The sequence below is a fragment of the Ciconia boyciana genome, chromosome 1 (genome assembly GCF_034638445.1).
Source record: "Ciconia boyciana chromosome 1, ASM3463844v1, whole genome shotgun sequence".
Lineage (NCBI taxonomy): Eukaryota > Metazoa > Chordata > Aves > Ciconiiformes > Ciconiidae > Ciconia > Ciconia boyciana.
This window is the reverse complement of record NC_132934.1, coordinates 215870135-215895822: the sequence shown is the minus strand read 5'-3', so window position 1 is coordinate 215895822 and position 25688 is coordinate 215870135. Positions and strand designations below refer to the sequence as shown.

The following is a 25688-nucleotide window of genomic DNA, read 5'->3' as shown; positions in this document are numbered from 1 at the left end:
AGTGGTAATTATACCAACGGATCAATGGTGCTGATCGAAGTGTTAGGATCCCAGTGTTATCACCTACGCTGTTCGGTTTGGGCTGATTTTCTTCTCTGTTCTGTTTTGTAGAGTTATTTCTCTTATCCCACAGCTAAACTGTTGCTAGAACTAAAGCTGGTGAAGCGACAGTGGCATACAGTGGTGTAGTCACTCTTTTTAGTAGAAGCAATGTTTCAGGTTGTCTCAGTTCAATTGGGAAATCACACCTTCAAAGTACGAGACTTGTGGAGGAAGATTTACGTCTTGTGTCCATCTGCTACTTGAGGATTACACAGATGGTAGATTTGGATGACAAGAGAACCATGGGCTGCTTGGAGCCATGCAATTCTAGACATTTCACCTAGTAGTACAGACACCTACCAGGAAAAGAAATAAACTATGGCAAATCTGTCTTAAAGGACTTAAGCAAAAGCTTAACGCTGCCCAGCTCCTGAATCCTCCTGTTGTTCCTGCTTTGGGGATTTCTTCTACAACAGGATCACCTGATGGTCACGTCTTATCTTGGACTTCTTGACTGGAGGCCCAGCAGAAGACTATCCTCATCTGTCTATCTATCAGTAGGCTAAGACACATACCTAGCCAAAAAAAATGTGGAAGTGTGACCTATGGACTTACTGTGTGTTGAGGTCCATCTTCATTGTCCCGCATGTAGAAAGGTTTGAGGTCGTATGGGTAGTTAATCACAAACACGGGAACCTCACCACAGTGCCTCACCAGGTACTTTTCGTGTTCTGTTCGGAGGTCACAGCCCCACTGTAAAGACAGCAAAAGGGACCTGGGATCCTGCTTTGGTGCATCTTGCCTGTGGCAAGAGACACAGCAAAATCCCTGTGTAGGAGAGACGTGCAGCTTTGAATAACATGAAACCAAGCACAGCAACTTCTCACACAGGCCACTGGGAAAATTTGCTAAGCAGACAGAGTTTCACAAGTTTTAAGGCAGAGCAAAGCAATGAAAATAACATGGTTTAACTTCCACAGAACAGGGTCAGATCATCCTTGCATCAAGCCCAAGCATCTCTTATCAAATCAGAAAAACACCCAAAACAAACAAACAAAAACCCCAAAACCACACTCCACATAGCTTAAGGGAAATAGGCAACTATCCAAAATCAGCTTACTCAACCCAGCAGACCAGCCTTATTTCAGTATTACCTTTGGTATAAAGAAAGCAGCTTTACTAGGCTGACTGCTCTCTTCCCTGTTGTGTCCTGTTACATGGTACATTCATTGTCCTTTAAGAAAACCCAGTATCCTACAATCAATTCTTATCAGAAACCTTGGACATTTGCAATGTCCTTCACTTCTCCTTTCTTCCAGCAATGTCATAAACTCTGTGGCTTTTGACTAGAGACCTCCAGTCCATTATAGGATGTGCAAAGAATATCGGGGGAGCAGAAGGGGAAGAGGGGAACAGATATTCTGCAGACTCTCCTCTTCTGAAAATACCTTGAGTTTGCTGTCTCAGATCAAGGTAGTACAGATACAGGATTTGAGGTTCTACACCCACTTGTACACAGAGACAAGACAGCTACCCAACTGGCTATGAAGGTGGTTTCAGCCAGAGGGTTATTTTCCTCAAAGGATCAGAATGAGATAAAGATTAATCAGTATACACATGAGATAAGCACCACCACGAATGCTCTCCCTACTGGTGTGTGTGTGTTTGAAATCGGGCAAAATATGATTTTCAGAAAACCATAATCTAACAGTGTTAAAAAGACTAGCATGCGATTCTTCTTCCCAGTCAACGCCTATACTTTGGAAAGACAAGGGATTCCCTTTACCTACATCTAGATTACATGGTATTTTGACATGGTTTTGGCTTATTAATCCTTGTCAAACTTCTGGTGCTGTCCTAATATCATTCCTTTATTTGAGGACTATTACAGCAACCCTCCTTAGATGACTGCCACTGAATCCACAACACACTCGGCACTACTCGCGTACAGGAAAGAGAAGCACTTTTGCCAAAGCCTTGGTCCTTCAACAGCAGATGTATCACTTCCTTCCCTGCAAACGTTACATGTTTTTCTACTACAGAACTCACTCCTTATATTGCTCCCATTTCACCCCCAAAGGGTAAAAGTCATACCTGGGTTACAACTGAGCAAACACCCCAGGAGGCAGATAACCTGTGCGAAGTAACAACCCTTGTGGTATCAGAAAGAGTTCTACAAAGTTCAGGCTGGCTGTTTGCATGAACAGGCACAGGGACAAGCCACCAGGCAACTACCTACCTCTGGCTTGAAAGTGAAAGTTTGAGAAGCTTGCTTCAAAATTTCCACTGCTTCATTGTAGGAAATTCTGCAAGAGGAAAAAAAAAAAGTCTTTAAGATAACTATGAAAGGAATAACAAGAAAGTTTTCTGGCTAAGTGCCGCACTGGAAAATTAAGGAGGCATTTCCCCACCACCATGCCAATTTGAGCTGTGATCTCAGACTTCCCAGTAATGCTTCTTTGGACAGAAACCAAAAACCATTTTATATGGTAAGAACCCTATGTTTTCCTGTGCTTCAGCTACGTGCAGGGCAGGAAGTGATAAGCTCTCAAGACGCTTTTGCATTATTGCAATGTTGCATTTCAGTCAGAAGTGAGGTCTGCAGAGAATTGCTTCATATAAATTTGTGGATTTTTTTTAAGAAAACAATGTGCCCTCATCAGCACAGCTCCAACAAAATAGCTCCACTGTTCAGCACGGTGTTAGGGAAAAATAACAGCCCAGAGTGCAAAGGGTTTGTAACTCAAACATTTTCATTTAACTTTACAAAAATCTCAAGATTTATTTGCAGCAATGTTTCTCTACTCCTCTGACAGATCTGAGAGCAGATTCTCCCGACTTCCACCAGTACAAAAGAACAGCATCATGGCAGAGCAAACAGAAGAAGTGCAGTGAAAAACGCTGCAGGTTTGATAACTGGAAATCAAGACTCAGTGGAAGATACAGTTCCTGACAAGTTTTCCACATACCAAGCAAATGTTGTGGATAGAGAGAAGAAAGAATAACCCGATCACAATAATTTCAGCTCTTTGTATCATTGACTAAATCCAATTACAAACCAAATTCCCTAAAGAGCATGAGCGCTTTACACCCAGCTACAAGGTTTCACTAATACAGGGAAGGCTTCTGGAGGAAATACCTCAGGAAGGAATATATTGCTCCATGTGTTTGGGTTATGCGAGGCCATGGTCCAAATGAGGTATATCACTGGCACAGGTTCAACGCATGTAAACTGATGTGTGTAAGCCAGGAATGCCCTGGATCTGCCAGCAGTTGATGAAGAGAGAGACAGAGAGGGAGAGAGAGACGGGCTGACTCACTCTCTTTTTCCTTGGACCATGGGGGAAGCTGAGTGCAACTCTGTCCTCTCAGGAAGATCAGTTAGGTCCAAAGAGAGAAGGACTGAAATGGGGAGAGAGTGACTTCACTAAGGTCTCCCATGGTGCTTATGCACGCACAAGGCACAGGGAGGATCTATCATGATCCTGTTGCCCAAGCGTGGCTGTAGCTGCTTAACAGAAAAACCAGTGTCGGGCTGAGCAGCACTACAATGTTCTGTGGGATAAATGGAGAGCACCACTATTTGAAGAGACAGGCAAGAGTAGGGAAGAGGAGGTATTCTTGGGGAACAAGGAGGGAAACCAAAACCTTTCAGTTCTTCAGCATGCAGAGAACTGGGAAAAGGAGTTGCACAAGCAATCGGGAACAGAAAACCAACTGTGATTTTTAAATATCAAAAAATAGTTTCATAAAAAGGGAGCCACTGGAGTGGAAGCGTGAGGAGAGCAGAGCACCAAAGCCAAAACCAAGCAAGACAGTAAGCAAACCACTCTGCAGGTACATGCTGGAAGGAGGATACCCTGATAGAAAGAGGATCTAGTCCAGGGAAGCAAAAGCCAAAGGCCAGCAGATTTAGATGCCAGTCTCATGCAGAGATGAAAGGGCAACTAGCAAAAAGTACAAAGGGAACTGCAATTCATGCTCTTTTTGAGACATTATGCTAACACAGAAGACACTGAGTTGGGAAAGAAAAAGAACATGGACATAATAGGAACTCTTTCCCCAAAAGCCCTCTTCTAGATCATTTTGAATTAGAAGTACTTACATCACAAATTTGTTCTTCAGCATTTGTTCCAACCTGTCCTTGGTCAAAACAAGAAAAAATAAAAATGTAAAGCTACTCTTAAGGGTTCAGGGGCCCAGAGGAAACTCAGAAAAGCTACCCCCCTCTAAGTTTTGATCTGTAGGTCTGCACTGTGCTTTAGATAGAATCATAGAATCATTTAGGTTGGAAAAGACCCTTAAGATCATCAAGTCCATCTGTTAACCTAGCACTGCCAAGCCCACCACTAAACCATGTCCCTAAGCACCACATCTACACATCTTCTAAATACCTCCAGGGATGGTGACTCAACCACTTCCCTGGGCAGCCTATTCCAATGCTTGACAACCCCTTCACTAAATACATTTTTCCTAATATCCAATCTAAACCTCCCCTGGCACAACTTGAGGCCATTTCCTCTTGTCCTATCACTTGTTACCTGGGAGAAGAGACCGACTCCCACATCTCTACAACCTCCTTTCAGGCAGCTGTAGAGAGCAATAAGGTCTCCCCTCAGCCCCCTTTTCTCCAGGCTAAACAACCCCAGTTCCCCCAGCCGCTCCCCATCAGCCTTGTGCTCCAGACCCTTCACCAGCTTCGTTGCCCTTCTCTGGACACGCTCCAGCACCTCAATGTCTCTCTTGTAGTGAGGGGCCCAAAACTGAACACAGCATTCGAGGTGCGGCCTCACCAGCGCCGAGTACGGGAGGACGATCATTTCTCTAGTCCTGATGGCCACACTATTTCTGATACAAGCCAGGATGCTATTGGCCTTCTTGGCCACCTGGGCACACTGCTGGCTCATATTTAGCCAGCTGTTGACCAACACCCCCAGGTCCTTCTCTGCTGGACAGCTTTCCAGCCACCCTTCCCCCAGCCTGTAGCATTGCATGGGGTTGTTGTGACCCAAGTGCAGGACCCAGCACTTACCCTTGTTGAATCTCATACAATTGGCCTTGGCCAATCATTCCAGCCTGTCCAGATCCCTCTGTAGAGATATGGATCAAAATCCACTCCCGGTCATTCAGTGCTAAAAAGGCATCTGATTTTTGGAGCTGAGGATTCAGAGGCTGCTAGATGATGTGATAGCTACAGTTCTACCACGCTTGGTAACAGCTACAGAAAGTTGTGTGTACTTTCTGTGTTGGCCAAACAATCACTTAAGCTCAGGCTAACTTTTGGCTCTTCATAGTTTGTTAACATGAGACAATGGGGGGGGGGGGGGGGGGAGGGAAAAAAAAAAATTAAGCCTCCATATTGACAAGAGCCCCCAAAATGCATAAAAGGATTGCAGCTCTTTCCTGTCACATTTATTACCTTCTGGGCAGGAGCTATGTATTTATGAAAAAGTCCAACATCATGAGGACATTTGGAGAGCACAGTGTTTGTCGCTGTCTTGAAAAGGTCTTCCATAACCTAACAGAGAAAACAGGAGTCCATGAAAAATTAACACTGCTTAGATGTCCCAGACTATAAATAAAACACGGTACACATCAGCCAAAGGGTACAGAAGGAGCTTCTGTCCTTCTGCATGGTCAGACTGCATAAGAGAGTACCAGCTTGCTAAGGCTCCTGCTTAGCAGGCTTGCTCAGTAGCAGAAGAGGAATGGAATCTGTGTTTCTGCTATGGGTTTAGGGCTTCTCTGTCTGCTGATGGCCTCAGTACCTTCAGTCAGGCATCTCCAGTGAAAAAAGCATAGCTAAAATATTCAAGCAGTAGCCCTGGTCAGCCAAAACCACACACATTACAACCATTTGTGGTGACTGGTCTCAGATTATTAGTGAGGTGCCTTTCCTGTAATGAGCAATTCAGGTTTTCGGCTTTGTTGTTACAAGAGGCAGAACTAAAGGAGAGAATAAATGTGTACTGCATAGAGCCAGCCCATCACAGAATCACAGAATCGTTTAGGTTGGAAAAGACCTTTAAGATCATCGAGTCCAACCATTAACCTAACACTGCCAAGTCCACCACTAGACCACGTCCCTAAGCGCCACATCTACACGTCTTTTAAATACCTCCAGGGATGGTGACTCAACCACTTCCCTGGGCAGCCTCTTCCAATGCTTGACAACCCCTTCACTAAATACATTTTTCCTAATATCCAATCTAAACCTCCCCTGGCACATCTTGAGGCCATTTCCTCTTGTCTTATGGCTTGTTACTTGGGAGAAGAGACCAACACACACCTCTCTACAACCTCCTTTCAGGTAGTTGTAAAGAGCAATAAGGTCTCCCCTGAACCTCCTTTTCTCCAGGCTAAACAACCCCAGTTCCCTCAGCCGCTCCCCATCAGCCTTGTGCTCCAGACCCTTCACCAGCTTCGTTGCCCTTCTCTGGACACGCTCCAGCACCTCAAGGTCTCCCTTGTAGTGAGGGGCCCAAAACTGAACACAGTATTCGAGGTGCGGCCTCACCAGTGCCGAGTACGGGAGGACGATCATTTCTCTAGTCCTGATGGCCACACTATTTCAAACAGATCCCAGCTAGAGAGACTGCGCAGTAAGAGCAAAGCAAAGAGAACATGTACAGAGACAAGTCGAGAGCTAAAGCAGAGGATGCATCAATGCAGGGATGTTTGAGAAACTAAAAAAAGATGTGGTTTCATTTTGCTAAACTAACGTGGATTAGCTAAACAACATTAACATCCTATTTGGATATATTTATCCAGTAAAATAGGCTTCACCCATGAAGAAATTAAAATGCCATTTTGGTTCTAAACAAAATACAACCCCACATGGGACGCCACTGGATTTTGATCAACCTGTTTTAAAATAATTTTCTCTTTCGGTTAAGCAAAGCAGACCATCCAAGACACTTGCTATCATGCAGATTAAGAGCTCCCATGACTCCTCATAGTCCCACGCCTGCACAAAGCAGGTAGTTGATACCTGTGTAGTACTGATGATCCCAACTCTTCTTCAAAATCACCCTCCTTATTCTCATCTCCTTTGTAAGCAACAGAGCAATGCAGCTGGGCTGCACGTCATCTCAGCCTGAGACAGGACCAGGTTTTTCCCAACAAAAAGCACCTCTGAACGTCCTGGCACATTCCTGCTTTTTTTTCCTGTGAGCATAACAACTGCTTCATTAACTGCAGAGCTGAGAGAAGCAAACCATACCATGGCGAGCAGCAGACCCTTGACACCGCAAAGCCCAGGGGAGACTAACTGCGAAAAGATGAACCTGACGTTCAGTCAGCACATCTGAGGAAGAAGCAGGTCTCTGCCTTGCAAGGAACCGGTCCTCTTAAGAGGAACAAAAGGCACAGAAAAGAAGAAGCTGGGCTACTGATATAGACAAGATTTCAGGCACGTTGTTCAAACTCTCATGTTTAGAAGAACATCCTTCATCATCTGTCTCAAGCTGCTGAAACACTGCTCTGCACTGATGAACCACCTCTGCATCCCACCAGCCTAGAGAAGCTGGTAAATCAGCACATTTTGACTCCTCTGGAGCCAAACTCAGATCAATGCATCAATCTGGGCCCTCTGTTTAAAAAGGGAAGATCCAAATAAAGGAACAGCATTATCATATGCAGATGAACAGTTTTACCCCTACTGGTACTCAAACACAGAGGAACTGAAAAGCTAGCATTCCTGCTGCTGAGTGGTAAATAACCAGTCAGCTTTGAACTTTCTTCAAAGTAGCTAGAAAAAGGCTTATGCAAATGAAATTAGAAAACTTCTTGGCAATTCATCTGGTTTCACCAGGCAGAGACAAAGGGATTTTACATTAAGCTTCCTCTTTCTAGAAAATGAAAGTATCATCTGGTTTCAGAAAAGCATGTTGTTTAATTAGCACTTTTTTCCTCGCTGTGCGATAAAGTAACAATTAGGTTCCCACAGCATTCAACATAAGTAGCTTCCTCTTGTGGAAAAAAAGATGTGGGTGGTATGGGAAAAACAATCTGAGAAATATTTCCAGGTTTGAGACTGAGGTTTTATCCTGGCAAAAAAGCAGACACGTGGGTCACACATTGGCCTTCTCACTGCTCTTATTTATGCCAAATGTGTACTGGGCACGAACAGTGGAGGGGAAAAAAGAAAAGGGAAGAGAAAAAAAAACCTCTCCAATTCAGAAGTTATGGCTTTATATAATGAAGGACTAGAAAATAGGCTACATGAAAAATGAGTGGAGAAGCATAACCACCGGCTTGCTGGTTTGAGGGAACACATGAGCTGGAGATAGAGGCCAAGTGATTGGTTTGAATGTATCCTGTAAGAAACATGTTTGATAGGAGACTTATAGAGGTAAAAAGCCATGGGAATAACAGCAAGTAGCTCATCTCAGAGGTGGGACTCTTGGTGTCCAAAAGCCCCTTAATTTGGTTGCTTCATAATGGAAATGTAGAAATTGTGCTGGTAGGAGGGCAGTCGAAGAGGACAGAGATAAAAGCTTTCCTTTCTCCCTCATCCCTCCCAGCCTTTATCTCTTGATTTTCACCTTTCAAAGAAGTTGAGCAGTATCAATCCTTGCCTTCCCAATATTGCTGTGGAACTGAATGGTTAAGTCTCCGATTTTGATTAGGAGCAGCTCCCAACTGTATTGTTTAATTTTAACTTGGATCTTTTGATACTGCAACTTATCCTCTTCCCAAATAAAATTGTGACCACAGTTGAAACAGAGGAAATCATCAACAAAACAGCAGTAAATGTCAGCAGCAGCAATTGAAGGTGCTGTGCGCTACAAGAAGGGTTCAAATCATCATCTTTATTACATAAGACACTTTCAGAAAAATCACAAGAACTGCCAGTAGGATTTTTGTTTATGCATTGACCTGGGGCATGCATATGGATGCAGTGTAGATCACAGGGTATTTACATATGAAACATTCACCAAGTGGACCATTATTTCTTGCCTTCATGCTTGCTCACACACACCATATGTGTGTGCACATACACACACATACACAGAGGGGAGATTCGCATCTAATCTTGGTCATAAAGTCTCCTCTCTCAGCTATATAACCAACAGCTCAGGACCCACTCTGGAGAGACACTGTTGTTATGAAAGGAAGGAGACTCTTGTCTGTCAGATCACTGCTTCACTGACCAAAGCTGAAAAATAAACACTGACAGAAGTTAGGAAACAGAAAGAGCTACAGCTATGGCAGCTGGATGCCGCTTCAGAGAAGGAAGCTATAGCCCTGAAGATACCCCGATGTCCCTAAAGAGTGCTGTGCAAGACACTCGGACTGAACCTTTCCCATGTGATTACCAGTGTTTGTTCCCTTGAGACTGCAAGTCAGACTGCAGTCAGATTTGCCCAACTGTCTTAGCCTTGGCACTGAAGACAGAAAGTACTCTGAGTGCAAACTATTCTGGAAATCAAACCACACCCACGTTTCAGATCTAAGGTCCCTGAAACTGGCACCCAAAATGAGTGCTACTGTTGACTTCATTTCATGCCTGAATTCCCTTCTGTAAAACGACGGTAATAATGCTTCATGTCACTGGGCTGTAATGACTGCAAATTAATTTTGATGAAGTACATAACCAGTGGAAGACAATACTTCTGCCCTCAGGACAGAGCTCAAATACTGTGTGTTAAATTGTATTCTCCATCTTAAAGAGATGTATTCTCCATCTCTTAAAGAGACAGTGGTGCTAGGATGTGATCTTGTTAAGGAAGACTAACACTACGCATAAACTCCCAAAAATGCCGTCAGGAAAACTTCCTTCTGGCATTTCCTAACTTTACAGCCTAAATAATGTGGGTTTTTAGCTGGTTTTGTATGTGCATTTGATTAAATTCAATGACGACTGCATCATATGGCCTCTTTGAGACCCCGTTAGTGTCATGAGTGACGTGGGATCCCTTAAATCCACTGCACTGCCAAGACAGTGGAATGAAAAATAGAAGATAATGACCTACACATACAGATACATGACAGCACTGAAGGGAGAGGGTGGCAGCAGGCATCTCAGACGACAGATGAGTCTGGAGACCTTGGACCTCCAGTTCAGGGACTGGAGGGGCGATGGCTCTACTGAGTCCAGACACTTCCATACAAATTGGACCCCTTCCACTGTCTTAGCTGACCTTCTTTAACTCCCTCTCTTTCTCATCCAGTTTGGAGGAAGAGTGCCTTGGGGCAACTTGACTCAACTTCTTGACTAGACTTTTCTGGAAAGAGGCCACAGAGGCCTCTCCTTAGCCACACGTACATACACTCTGTACACTAAAGTAGTAATACTATCACCCAGCCACACAGTGTAGAGTACTGCACTGAGCACATGGGACTTTCCACAGAAAAGTATTGTGGAAACCAGTATTGTGAAAGTTTAAGCTTCTTCATAGCACTAAAACACGTTTTGGCACAGAAAAGAAATTTAGATTGCATGATCAGGATGCATGAGACTTCACAAGAACTGTGCTACTAATTTAAGAATAACTGAGCATTACTCTGTGCAATTACAGTGGGGAAAAAAGGCTGTTGCTCTAAGATTTCAGGCCCTTTGCTCCCAAATACATGTAACTTTATTAAATCTTTTTTTTCCTTTTATTTTGTAAGGAAAGCTACGTTTCTTTTGGAGCTTACTGTTCACTCATCAGTGAACGGTAAACACGTACCTCTTTGTAGCAATGCTCTTCTTTAATAGTGTATAAGTAAATACTTCAGGATGTCCCTGAAGAAGCTGAGCATTCCCAGCACACTAACTTGCTGAAGTTAGAGGTATTCAGTCCAAGTGTTGAATACCAATTTTAAAAATAAATTTTAAACAATCCAGTTCTTTATGTGAGGACAAAGTTCAGATGCTAACCCTGGCCAAGAGCCCCCAAGGCTTTCAACTGGGCATTTTGCACTGAACAAAGAACTTGCAGATGACGACAAACAGACAAACTGCCCAACGGGCAGATACATGAGAGAACACTGAATTTAGGTCAGTTATGTGGGGAAAAAGAAACTTAACTTAGGCTTTAGAGCAGCTGTCAGTTTTTGTTGGGGTTTGTGTTTTTGGTTTTTGTTGGGTTTTTTTTTTTTTTTAAATAGAGATTGCCCAAGAATTTAAAAATAAACAAAACAGGAACTCCACTTCTGCAAATGAGAACATCACAAAAGTAAGCATGTTGCAATGTAGACTTGCTACGAGGAATGCAAACCCATGGCTGCTTAGAAGACTTTCTGTTATAGGGAAAGATGCTTGTCAAAGACTTTGGGACAGAGGGAAGAAGTGAAAGAGGAGAGCACAAGCTGAGACTTCACAAGATGTTTAGCAACAACAAAAGCCAAGCCAAGGGGGAGAAGTTCCTCCTTTCCCTACAATAAAAGCGCTACACATTCCAGAACAGTTCTCAAATCCAGTTCTCTGAATTGTCTGAACTGGCTGTCTATACTTCAAAAGCCAAGAAATTAGGGTACTCAGCACAAGAGTACGGATACTTTCATGCTGTGTTCAAGGGCTCAAACACCACTTAACAGAAGACCCTGCTTATTATACTAGATAAAAGCAGTGAAGATTTAAATCAGCTCCTGATTACCTAGAGAAACAGGAGGCTCAGGAAGTAAGGCATAAACATATACATATGCTATGCTCTAAGAATACACAAAGTTGTTCTGGAGAAATGGAGAGAGAAAAGAAAGAGCGGGACGCTATTAATGATGGAGCACAGATGATGTGCTCCCAACAAGTCAGTCCACACAGCCCAGTGCCATCCAGACATCCAAGATGCAGAAGCAGCACACACAAGAGAGAGTACATCAGCTCTGCTGCCAGGCCATACTGACTCAGCAGACTGTATATGATCCAGGCTGAAGAAACCATCACCTGGATGTTATTTTATACATCTGTAGCCAGTGCCTCAGGTCTTTTTCTTTTTAAGGCGATTTCTCCAATAGCTTTCCAAGGAGCTTATCTGATATATGAGAGCACGTGTGGATGTTTACTCACAAGTCTTACTGGGCGTAAGCTGGCTTATGCTGAGACTAGTAAAATGCATTAGCATCCATCATGTGGTTAAACTGCAACCGAGAGGTCAATCCTGAAAAATCAAAAGCTAGCTGACTCTAAGGATTTCAGTCTTCTGCTAAAGCCATACTGAACAGCGTATGCCAGGAACTGTTTTTTCTACTTGAGATTTCAATGCAGGTTTCAAGGAGCTCTTTACAGAGTACACCAAGGGACACAGTGCATAAATACTGCTCAGATTCACTGGAGAGATGCTGAAGGTTTTGAAGGGGAGAGTGCCACTTTCATTAGCACCAGTCAAGCACATTTACACATTTCCTGGCAATACAGCAACTGTGCAGCCTCCCATTCAGATGGGGGCTGTGTTCACACCTATATCTTCCCTTCCAAATCCCCTCTGTGGCGTTACATCTACTGAGCAAACCCTGATCCTTGGGAAGTCCCTGTGCAACCTCTACCCAGCTCAGACAGGGTGAGAGGAGCTGCAACCTCAGTTGAGGGCAGGGGGCACAGCTCACAGAGGAGGAGGGAGTTCTGGCACCAGTCCTGCACAGATATTTGGAGCGCCCACCTGCATGATGTCTTGGAGGCTTTCAGTGAAGGACAGCTCAGCCTCCACCATATAGAACTCTGCCAGGTGCCGGCGACTCTGCGAGTTTTCTGCTCGAAATGTCGGTCCGAATGTGAATACGTGGGTAAAAGCCCTGCAAGGCAACAAGAAACAGGTAGGTCAGGCCCAGCACATGAGCAAGTCTGTTGTATTGAAAGCCCCATCCACAACCTCACTTTTCTCTCAGGATCTAGAAGCACTCATGTTTCCATTTCATCTTTAACCAGTTTAATGGCACTGTTGGGTATGCTGCTATTGCGTTGCTTCAGCCGGGTATTAGGGCATTAAGAGGGGTTATTCACACCTCTCCATGACTCAGCGAGGTTGCGCAAACCCTATTCAGCTTTCAGTGAACACCATTCATGCTCAGGACACTTTTTGTAGCTGTGTGGGAATAAAAAATGACATTCTGCAGAACCAGATCCCTGGAGAAGCACCCGGACATTGCACTAGTCAGGCTCCCCTCGTCCACATCCCTTCACATTTCTTTGGCTGCAAAGTCCGACCTTTATGGGTGCTGTGACACCCCAGAGCCCAACAGAGCAGAGAGGGTGCTGCTGCTGGAGTTGCTGGGCTGGTGATAGCACTGAGAGGGGACTGGTGAAGCCCAGCAGGACGGATGTACGGTGTACAGCTTGCAGTCCCCCTCTAGTGGCAAGACCAAAGTTTAACGCGGAAAGAGCCTTTGAGATAATGAACTGGTCTCCTTCCACACAGCTAAAAAAGGTTCACCTAAAAGGGGTTCCTACTGCAGAGAACACGTCTGGGATATCATTTTATTCTGAAGTAACCAATGCATTTCCTATTATGAAGCTATTGCTCCAGCAACCTTCTGGGCAGCCTATTTAAATACATCCTCTCTTGTTCTGCAGTCACGTCATGCTGCATTACACGGGATTCAAGAAGGCCTTCTTGATTCTCCACTTCCTTCATAAGAAACCTTCCTATCAAACAGCAGCACACCTTTAAAAGTTTTATTTTTACTGTGGGGAAGCTGCACTCCAAGCGATACCTTTTACACTGTGGGCTATGAGCACTTGGGCTCCTGGACATCCTCAAGCCAGCAAGAGCTTCCCAAACAGATGCCATGATAGCTGTGTTTCCTCCCATGCTGCGTGGGAAGCAAACCATGATCGGGGAGAGAGCGAGCTGCTTCAGAAGAACCATGGACTGGGCAGCTGTTATCTTTGGTACATTTTTAACGTGATGTTATTTTTTGCTGTAGACAGTGTGTGGGAGAAAAAGAACCTGATCAGTAGAGATTAAGCACAGTCTAACACTTGTGAAAGGATGCGTGCTAATTGCTGGGGCTGGCATTTGACTTGCATCTTGCTCTGCAAGCTTTCAACTTAAAGAGGATGTTCGCTGAAGTTTCTGCACAGGCTAATTTTGTTAAACTGAAGTTTAAATAAACAACGCTACAAAAAGCAGCGTTTTTCTTTTACCCCTTGTGGAGGCATCTGCACTGCAAATAAAGGAACACACACATTCTGCTTCACTCATCTGTTCCCTCACGCCACATGATGGTTAAAGGTTACGATCCAAAGAAACAGCACTTTCTTTTTCCTTGAGTTGCTAGTAGTAAACACACCAGAAGAAAGTTCCAGGTCAAGACTTTGAACACATAGCCTGCCTGTAGGTTTCTTTTCCCCACTGGCTCTGCTTTCCGTGCTCCAACAAATACACTTTTTGTCTCTATTTTGCTCCCGTACCTGCACCACTCTCTCACACATGACCACAGCATCTACGATGCTAACCAGATTTTGCAGCAAACGTCTTTCCTCAAGCATCATTTTCAGCATGCCTCTTTTCTCTCTTTTCCGCAGCTGCCTTTCTCACTTGCTGGGATATTACTGTAAACTTCTGCTGTCACTTGATCATCCTCCTTCAAACTGCCCTTTGCTACACTGTCTATAAAACCTCATCAATGTTTAGATAAGTGATGTACCAAGACTATTACTCACTGCATACGTCAGTATTATCTCATCAGTTCCTTGTGCTCCCCCATCTGTAGCCATCTGTTGTCTTGGGTTATAGAGAAACGCGTGCTCTTCCTCACAAGGCCTTTTTGGGTTTTTTTTCCCCCGTGTTCCTACAGCACCTGGCACAAGGTCTTGGATCCAAAGCTTAAGAGCCTCAACTGCTATAGCAATACAAACAACAAATATGAAACAATGAGTCACTCGGCCACAATTGTTCAATGTTTAAGGCAGAACTGGTCAAAAAACTTTTGCTTGCCAGGCCATGGAGGTCGGCCTGCAGTGGGAAACAGGAGATGCAGGTTCTTGTGCTACCTGTGCCCATGTTTCAGGCTTCTGCTAAAATATTTCAATTTGGGGCTCTTCAGTTAAAGAAAGAATTTTCCCTAAATAAATCAGTTTAGTCACAAGTTCAGACTGTGACTGGGCCAGGACTGGACACAAGACAAAAATATTTTGAAAAGCTTACAATTGCTGAAGTACCCACCCAGGACTGCCGGGTTTGACGTGCAGGTCTCTAATTTCTCCCTGGCATAAAGCCTTCAAAAAGTAACACTTAAAACTAAAGTGTGATACCAGCTGGCTAGCAGGAGATCCTGTCCCACAGAGCAGTCTGGCTTCAGCGAGACACACAGCTCTCAGCTGCTGTCCAGGCACAGGCACTGACACTTCACTTAGTGTAGGTTACTGTGGCAGATGACAGTCTCCAGCAACGCAGGCTACTATGAGCACTTTGAACTGTACTTATTTCCTACTGAATAGCAGCCCAAGCAAGGTGACTAGATACTTATCTTCTAAGGGGCTCGCTGGCTGCAAGATACCTAAAAATAATTAAAAAAAATTTTAAAAAAATCCTTATTGCTCCAAGATGTCAACTGTGGTCAAACACTTCACAGTCACAGATCGATTTTGTGCTGCAAGAATAAAGCCTGTCTGTGCCCAACACGGAGCTTTTGGGGAGGACACTGCAGAACAACTCCCACAGGAACCGATTTCAGTCTTTTCTCAGCTCTAGGCATCCTGCTGGGACCAATATTCTCTAACTTGTACGCTGAGCACCACCTACGTTTATAAAAAGAACCATTAGCACTGCAACTTCATAGACTATCCCAAGGTGCTCAACAACAGCAGGGATAAAGGCTTTGTGATAGCCTGTAGAGAACCTAACATCACTGAATTTGCCTGCCCCTTGGAAGAAGGGGGGGGGGGGGCGGAAAAAAAAAGCCAAACCCAAAATAAACCCACATCTGCAGGGCGGGAGGCATCATTCATTTCTCAGGCTAATTGTAAAAGGAAAAGATAGATACAAATAACTGTGAGAACTTCACCACGATCCTGGGACCCTGGCAAAGGGAAACTAGCCAGATGTCATGCTGGCAAAGCGATCAAAGGAGCGCAGTAAATGCAAGTCATCTGGTAACAGCAATGCAGCACTGACCAGAGGCCTGGACATAACAGAGAAACACAGCTAAAAATACATATAGTCACTGTTATCAACTCAAAGCGTGAACAATTATTTTTCATCCAGGCATTCATATACTGTTTACTGTGCTCTGCCATTCGAGACATTAAACAAATGCATGCTACACAAATCTGACCTTTATTTGTACTTCGTCCGCTATTAAAAAACGTATCTGTGATTTGACACACTGTATCACACTGAGCAGGTATAAACATATTCAAAAAGAGGGATGAGAGCTGACTCCACTCCGATTTCATGGTACTGAGGGCAAAACCAGTCATTTTGTTCTGTCTGCATTCAGCACCTAGCACAATGGAGCCTCAGTCCAGGGCTGTGACTCCTATGCTCTACGATGCAAATAATCAATCATTTAACATTCCCAGACCTCTGCAAGACTTCCAACATTTAAAAATAACTTGAAAATTCTGGCTAAGTCTCCAAAAGTGCCTAGGTCAGTCGGGGTTGTGGGCACTCAAGAATCTTTCAAAAAAAACAAAAAAAACCCAGTAGTGCTAATTCCTCATCTCCAACAAAAGCACACATACAGGAGGGGGGAAAAAAAAAAGCAAGCCCAATAATCTGTCGAGCCCTTTCCCTTAGCCATTACAGGCAGAGCAGTAATGTCTGTAACACTGTCCTTGTACGTGCTACCAAAGAACACAAGAGAGGCTTTGAAACAAGTCCCTTTGCAGTTAGCTTCACCCAGATCAGAGCTCCAGACAGCAAGCCCAAGTGCATTTATGTAGTTCACAGGCGCTGCCGGGGTCGACACCAGAAGAAGGCACAGAGCCGCTTAATTAATTGCTCCCTTTCTGGGACTGTATTTTGCTCTGCCCAGTTCTCTGGGAAAATTTGGAAGCTTAATGTGGCGGCCAAGAGAATACCCACAGTGCTCCCTCTGGGACACTGAAAAGCTGTAAAAGCCAGGGCCCCATCCTGCAAAATGCTGAGCTTGCTTCCCCCAGCCCAGCAAAGGGCTTAGCCACCTTCTAGGTACAGGCTCACAAGAATCCCTTTGGACACAGACAGCAGTTGCTGGAGCATGGCCGTCCTCCACGCGGACAATCGCTTGGTGGAGGCTCATTCTTGCACAGGCTGCATTTGGGATCTCCACCCTATGAACACCCAGGAAGGGAGAAACTTTCCCCTTTCCACCCTTATTTTACACGCTACTAAAACCCTCTTCAGAAGCAGCTACCTCTCCCCCTTTGAGAGCTTTACACCACACAGAATGAAAGCTCATTTCATTTGAACTCGTTGATAATTCATTATTGAGGCAGTGACAGAAACCAATAGAGAAGTATAAAGCATCTGTGCCCAAAGCTGCTTAAAATCATTTTTTAAATTAAAAACTCACACAATGGTTGTAGGCCTGAGCATCTCTACCTTACTGGCAATTTTTACACTGAAATTCAAATATAATTAATTGTGCCCATGGTTCCCAAGCCAGGAATGGATTGTGCTCCTTTTCTGAGCCAGGACTCCATGCTGCTACCGGGGTAATAAAGACTTATTTGTGCTGTCGAACCAAGGGGATATAACTCTAAGCAAGGCTATTAATCAAGAAGATGCAATCCCTGCACAGTCAGCTTACAGCCTATGCCAAGGCCACACCACACGGTAGTGATGCAGCTGAAGGCAGAAGCTGGTTGTTGTGACTCAGGGCTAAGCACGGAACCACACCAGTACACACAGCTATTCATTTGTACCGTGCCCTCCTTCTCACCCCCAAATACTACAGGTGTCCGCATAAACACAAATACAGTGATTACTCTGACAAGGTCTGCAGTGAGGAGTTACACTGGAAGGCGATTTGTGCCAAATCTTATCTTTGGCCATGCTAAATGAACACAACGTGACCCTTCAATGCAGTATGTTCCCCTCCACCATTGTCCACCGACACTCTTCCCCCGCCCCAAATCTAGATTGCAAGAAAATGTAGAAATGATAGCTTCCAACCCAAGGACAAAGCAACACATGATGTCAGCAGAGGAGGAAAGGAGAGCAAGGTGACCCTAAAGCCCAGGAGCTTAGCTTTGTCAGCCACACTGTCCTGTCCCTTAGGAAGGGAAGAAATTAATAAAGCAAGCCATCCAATTTAATTCCACTCTGTTCCAGCATGACCATATTCATTTTGAGGATGGAGGACTTGCCTGCTCCATCAAAACAAGCAGATGACTTTGCTCAGCTGCCAGGAGACACCAGTTGGCTGCAGCACTTGACCCAAGCATGACTGGGATTGTTCAGGGATGCTGAAATTTTTATATTGAAAGATGTTCTGACCTGACGCAAGAAACCACATGACCACAGACAACCATTCAAACATACTGATCCAATGCCTCCAGGGTCTAGTTCTTAAGAGGAGCTGGGACCCCAGGGCTCCTAATGATGCTAGTGAGGTTTGGGTGCCCAAAAGTTTGGAGAAGAGGGAGAATGTTTTAGATCCTTGAGCTGGGTAGACTGTGTTAAAATGAAACCTCAGAGTTGGACAGAAATACCTGGTTTTTAATCTCAATGTAAAAATAATACTCCCGTTAGTATTGTTTGGTGGTTTGGATTTTGCACAATGAAAATGCACGTTTCTGTTGAAAAGGCAGTGGGGGGAATGATTTTTTTCCCAGAAAAAAAAGCAGAAAAAGGAGTTTTAAAAGATTCTTCATAGAACATGCCACTTCTGCCTGCCCTCTGAGGAAGCACAGATGAGAAAAGCTGCATCTTGACAAGGGTTTTTATAGCACTATGTGAGGCTTAGGCCTGGGCAGCAGAGCTGGTGTGCTGAGTGCTAAGGTTTCAATTCATGCTGTGACAAGATGGGACTGTACTTCCTTTTGTAAGCAGCCAAAAATAAATACACAAATTAAAAAAAAAATGCTGTCTAAGTTCCCAGGCAGGTACTGGGAAGTGCCAAACTTCCCCCCCAGCCAGTCAGACTGAAGCAACACAGCAGTTTCCCTCACTGCAACCTCCAAAGGGCAGAGTCCTACCATGCCCACAGGGCCGTGCGTGCAGCAGCACCCTCCTGCCATGCTCTGGGGCTGGCTGTCCCCCCGCCACGTCCTCTGCTCCGGCTTCAGCGGCAAGAAAAGAAGATGGGACAAGGATCCTTCCCAGGTCATCCACCTCTGCTTGAAAACGATCCAGGCACACTTCAGTAATTAACAACATGACCCATATAACCTAATTACCTGGCAAAGCACCCTGCACCTTGTTTATTAAGCCGCACAGCACACCTAGGCACTGTATTGTTAGTTTACAGACGGCAGGAGAATAGGGGAGAATCGAGACACAAAGGAAACGCAGTTACCCAGAGCCATCCAATGTCTTCTGCTCCGGCATCAAAGATCTCATCAGCCTGGGTCCTCCGCCCTTTTATGCAATGCTTTGTTACTTTATTCTCAGTGGAGTCTTGTTTTGTCCTAGTTTTGATATTATTATTTCTAATTAAAGTCAATAAAACGACCAATTAGCAATGATAACTCAAGCTGGGCTGATGAAAGCCACCAGAGTAGTTATGCATTTATTCAAACAACCGTTTCCCATGCCTCAGCTAACAGAGATCTTCTGCAAAGGAGTGATATAAAATGTTTCAAAGATTTAAATAAAACAGGGAGCAAAGATCTCTTTCAAAACTTAATCACCCCAGTGACTCCTACTCTAAGCCATAAAAAAATTACCCACGGGGGAGTGGGGGGGGCAATTGTGTCAAATCTTTATCCTTTCAGAGTGGAAAAAATGCATGTTCTCCAGAAACTGCATTGTAATAGCTATGAAGAGGATTTTTTTTTTTTAATCAATTTTTTTTCAGATGGACACTGGTTCTACAAACCAGTTCTACAAACTCCGCAAATATGAATCACAGCAAGAAACTGCATCAGTGAGTGCACTACTGCACAAAGGGAGTCATGGTTCAGGCCACGTTTCAAAGTTTGGGTGTAGCTATTTAAAATCTCCAAAGCCTCAAATTCTAGAGTAACTAAAGAAAGTAAATAACTGTACTAAAAAAAAGAATTACTAAAAGCTGTATTAATGCAATATGTTCCAGCTGACTATGACATGTATCTATATCCATACTCTACTTCAGTGCAACGACAGCAAACCCCTGAAGAAATTCAGGCCACACGCATTTGTGTATCTATTTTAAGGAAAGCTGTGGAAGCAAACAGGGATGGAGCTGCCTGCCTTAACATCTCCTACTGGAGCCAGTTCTTGGGGCATGGAGGCTCCCCAAGAAGGAGCTGCAGCCTGAACACAGGGAACGTTCACACTCTTGTAAGCAATCAAGTTTGCCATGGCGTCGTAAGCCACTGATGGTCAGCTGAGCTGCAGTAACAGACTGCCCACAGGCTGCTTCTTGCTTGCCTCACTCGTAAGGTAAAACAAGTTCGCAGAAGCCACCATGAATGTGGCTACTATGGTACAGGGGAACATGTGGGCAGAGGGTTATAACAGCCCTATTGTAACTCACAAAGCCACAGTTTCTTAACCACCTGCAGCTCTTGCAGTTTTGTCTGGGCACATGCGTGAAGCTGAGCTGCAAGGCCCTACACAAACCTGGATGCTGGGATCTTCCAACATGGAACCTACAGCACCTACTACTGCTTCAAACAGGGATGACAAGATGTTTACAGAAGGAAAAAGGGCCATGGAGTGGATTCAAGACAGAAACAGAATGGTTTATCTTAGCTTACTTGTAAAAGGAGGACCAAGAATTTCAGCTGATGACACCTTTCACCAGGTAAGTGTAAAACCTGTTCTTCTGTTGCTACCTGCACATGATTTTTACAGTCAGGAGACAAAATAAAGAGCACATAGTCCAAGACACTGCTGGGATTGCACTCAGCCCTTCATGCATGGATCCCAGGGACGTGGCTGAACTGCAGCTACTCTCAGCACACCATGCTTCTTGCGAGGGAATTACCTGCCTCCCCTCCCAAAAAAGTGGAGAGGGAGAAAGGACCAACACCATAGCCATGTGGACCGTAAAGCTCCAACCAGCCAAGCTCAATGTTGTACCTACACTGTTGTACCTACGAAGTTCATGCATTGAGCCTCCCAGTAATACAAAGTCATTAACAATCATTGCAGCAGCCATGAACGAGACTGAAGCATGTGGTAATTGATTAAAAACAGACATGTCAGGGTTGCTTTTTATAGCTCCAATTAAGTGTCAGCCTAATTAATGGAAGTTAGTGTGATAATTATAAGAGTCTGCGTTGTGAGTCAGACTCAAACAAATGTTGTGCAAGATATGTCAGAGATTTTTTTCAGGCATCCAAGATAAATAATTACACTTATTTTTGTTAATTCTTAGCAACAGGAACGTTATACAACTGGACATCATTCCTGCAGCTGCATTCAAAAGTATTTAAAATTGTACAATGCAGAGCAAATATTTCCTCGAAGACAATGCAATCTGTTCCATGATTAGCAAATCATTTTGGAATGAAATTTTAAGGCTGCATTTGCCAGACTGCTGAAAACAAAGCCTCTTTTATGGAAGGTGGCCTCAAACACATCTCTCTTCAGCTCTGCAGTGTTTTCTTGAACACCAACCTGAAATGACAGCTATCTCTCTCCATCTATTCCATGCTTTGAAAAGCAGTGAAGTACTGGCATTTTAAAAGTGAAATCAGTGTGATATCGTTATCTTCTGAAACCAGCAGGAAATTTACCACGTTCAGCTCTCTACAAACTCAGGAAGACACAGCTAAAATGGTCTGGGTGGCTGAGATTTTTTTAGAGCCTGTCTGCAACCAGAAAAAACAGTTGCAGGATTGCAGAGAATATCTGGAACAGGCAGAACAGTAGCAAAATTCATGACGGTTTAGAAATCAAGGGGATGTGCTTGAGGAGAGGGAAGTGAGATTAATTACGTTTCAACTAAACCAAGTTTGATAGCTAGACATTAACAGGCAGATGTCAGTATGAAAGGCTGAGATTTAAAGTTAGGCAGAAAAATACAGGTCCTGAGGAGAGATGTTGAACTGAAAGTGAACTAGAGAGAGAATTCACCGAGATGGTCTTGTGGATGAGATTGGTGGAGAGGAAAATGAGAATGAAGCCAGGAATAAACTCAGAAGGACAGAATACTTCAGGCTGGATGGGATCTCAGGAGGTTGCTGGTCCAGTCTTCTGCTCAAAGCAGGGTCAGCAAGAAGGCCAGACCAGGTTGCTCAAGGCTTTATCTAGCTGGGTCTTGAAAACCTCTAAGGATGAAGAGTGCATAGTCTCTCTCAGCAATCTTCTCCAATGTTTGACTGATCTCTTAGTGATTCTCTCCACCCCCATATCCATTCAGAACTTCTCTTGTTTTAACTTCTCCCCATTATCTCTTGTCCTCCTGTCCTTCAGCATTGCAAAAAGTGGGCTTGTCTTCTTGATAACCTCCTCGCAGGTCCTAGCAGGCTGCTATCAGGTTGCCCCTGAGCCTTTTACCCATTTGCAGGGAACTTCAAGAGAATGTGAGACAACCAAGAAAGAAGAAACCTACTGAAGGTCTGATAAGAGAAAAGAAACAGAGATAGGGAGAGCAAGGAATGAGGAGAAAACTTATTCTGCTATTTAGGGAGAGGATAGCCCCCAGAGCTTTTAGGACAAACAGTTTTAGTTAAGCTCGTGATGCAAAAGGCTGAACAGGCAGTGCCTGGGATGAAACGTGGCTCAAGGAAAATCAATGCAAAACAATGATGTCAACTATTAGCAAGAGGGGCTGAAAGGAGAGGAGCAGGTAGAGCTTGTGGGAAGTACAGATGGGTGAAAGGAAAAAAAAAAAAAAGAGTAAATACAGCCAGTGAGCTGTACTTCTTGGCAACAATTGGGTTTGGCTGTCTCCAGTATGCCTCTGAATCATCTTCAGCTGTCACAGACCCTCCAGCCTCGTTCAGGTCCCCAAAGGGACCTTTATCCTCACCGGAGGATCACGGGGTGAGGAAATACCACAAGGACTTCACAGCAAACCAATGACATTTAAAACCAGTTATCGGGACACACACAGTCCTACAAAATTCTACCACATACATTGGTTACTGACTCATCTGAGTCTGAGAAGACTAAAGGGGAGAGCTGTATTACTGAATAAAGACTTTTCTGGAGACCTCAAAGAGCCTATAGATTTATAGCAGCTGACAATGATTCAGACACCCTGAGTAGTCAACCTAGATGCCGTCACTGCAAAGATGAAGTACAATGAAATGAGAAGTTGTGCCAACTAGGCCGTTCGTGCCATACTGAGAGACAAGATGAACTTCTCTGACCTTGCCTTCAATAACAACCATACACAGCACAGCAGACAGTCAATAAACGCAGGAACACCTGTCTTCCCACTTTTCCTCAAAGAAAAAGGTTAAAATCTCACAAATTATAAAAGGCTCACTGTTCTCTCCTGTAATCAGGAATAGCACCAAGCAGCCCTGCCATAAAATGGAGCTCTGAGCCCTGGACAACACGCAGGCACAGGTCTTCAGATGATCACCTGTGGGCTGCAGATGAACTCTCAGCAAGGACGGTGGAAGACTTAGTTCCAGACACGTCTGGTAAGCCTTCTCCATACCTCTCCTGCCCAGACTTTTCCAACCACAGCGTGGAGGTTGCTCATGAGCTCTGTAAAGCCAAAAGCTAACTCCAAACAGGCATGACTGCCTACCTGACTTTCTGTTCCCTACTGCATAAACCCCACGGACAAATTCCTCCCTGCCTCTCATACCTATCCTGCTCCACCCCTAGTTTCTAGTGGACTTCTGCAGGATCTGTCTCTGCGCTCCCACGCCCCAGAGCGAGTCACAACAGGATACAGGCCAAGACTGGATGAGGGAGGGTCTCCCAAGCATTTCTGCCTTGGTCTCCTCCCACAAGTCGTCAGGAACCAGCTGTTCCTGAAAGCCTTAAGTCTGCAGCAAGTCAACATTGCATTTAAGCTAAAGGGAATTTTTGAACGATAGTTCCTTTTCTGGACATGAAGAATTTAGTCTGGCTAAAACAAAGGGTAAATTTCACAGGATCAAATCCAAAACATGTAAATCTTTACTGTTTTGGCTGCTTTGTTTATTGGGAAGACCAGAACATTTCCGTTTTGGGGGGAGAAAGACTCCCACTTTTTACTACTCTGAAAGCATCATCACAACATACTCATTTGCCAAGCAGCTCTGGTTACTATTACACATTTACGTTCTTTGAGCACGTAGGAGTCCCATTCACAGAGTAAGACCCAACTCGATAACCACAAATAAAATCTTCAGAGCATCTAAAGGGTTTCACAGTATCTAGAGGGTTAATACTGTGATGCATCACTATGGTGCTTCTGCATCTAGAAGAGCCTGATCTATTTTTGAAGACTGAAGGGATTCAATACCACTTGAGCTGTAGGCCTCAAAAACTCAGTGTGCTTAAATAAAATAAAAATAAAAGGAGCAGGTTCACAGAACAGCTATGCCCCATTACAAATAAACACAACTTATCTAAATTTAGATGGCACTGGATCTATTTAAAATGCCTTTAAGAACAACACACTACTGTAAAATAGGAACATGAAGCTGTAATATAATGTACTGCATGCTGAAGAGCATTGATTTTTTTACCCGTCCTTAGACAGCAAGGTGCACCTGAGTGATATCAATGGAAAAAAATATTTAGCAGACAGGTCTCGCATCTGCCCAGTTTACCTTCTGCTCCATCCCAGAGCAGGCTGTGTACTATTTAAAGGAACAGACTGATGTAAGAGAGTGAGATTGTATTTCAAGTTAATCATTACAATCCATACTTTTTCTTTGGGCTTATTTGATTTGTGGAATTACGTCTTTCAATAAAGGTCACAACGCATGACGGTCAATTAAGTCTAACACGTACAAATGCATGTCATCCCATCTTCTTTCAGGGACGCAAAAGCTCCACCACCCCTACGGTTAAACAAACCTCTTCCTCATTAACTTTCCCCAGCTAATGTCTGAGATGACGCATCAGCCTTTGGCTGCCAAGTGACCTGTGCTTCTGTCACAGCAGCCAGGGCACCATATGAGAAACATCCTGTCCATCGAGAACCTTTAGCTTGAGTATTTCACCAGACCACAGCCGTCTAGGTGGTCTGAGAAGAGACACTGTCTCTTGGAGATAACAAGCCAGCCAGGCAGAAAACGTCTTTCTGAAGAAATTCATACCTTTTGATTTATACACAAAACTTGCCCTTTGAACAATTTCACTGCAGCTATTTACCAGCAGCCAATTAAACTGTGCAACAGTGATTAAATAAAAAACAGCTAAACATTTATTATTTGGTTCTCAACATTGGATATGAGGCATGGACAGCAAATACTAAGACTATTAGAAATGCTCGTTAGAACCTCCACATGAAAAGGCAGATATTCCCACTTCACATTTTCTAAAGCTAGGGTTTTATCCCTCTCATCTTCAGGAGATTTGCACTGGACAGTAACCAATCACTTTAAAAGTGATCTTAAAGTCACTATAAATACATGACAAACCCTCTTGGCAAGTGGCAAACAGCAGTGCTACCTGCCTGAGGCCTGGTCTCTGACAGGCTTTATCAGCCTTTCAGCTGGCTAGCAGTGATTTGGCTGAAGCACCACATCT

General features: G+C 44.1%; 1 protein-coding gene across 4 annotated transcripts in view; it reads right to left on the bottom strand.

The window, feature by feature from the left end:
* The window catches only part of NARS2 (asparaginyl-tRNA synthetase 2, mitochondrial), a 54918-nt gene that overhangs the window by 10197 nt on the left and 19033 nt on the right, over positions 1-25688 (bottom strand). For 2 of the 4 annotated variants that reach the window (XM_072850829.1, XM_072850826.1), the window contains exons 7-11: positions 12627-12759; positions 5463-5560; positions 4148-4192; positions 2282-2348; positions 658-795 (exon numbers count right to left, since the gene is read on the bottom strand). In XM_072850829.1, coding sequence (XP_072706930.1) covers positions 658-795; positions 2282-2348; positions 4148-4192; positions 5463-5560; positions 12627-12759 — 481 coding nt within the window. Of the gene's footprint in view, positions 1-657; positions 796-2281; positions 2349-4147; positions 4193-5461; positions 5561-12626; positions 12760-25688 lie in introns of all 4 variants that reach the window. The other 2 variants (XM_072850828.1, XM_072850830.1) reach the window with 1 other exon arrangement.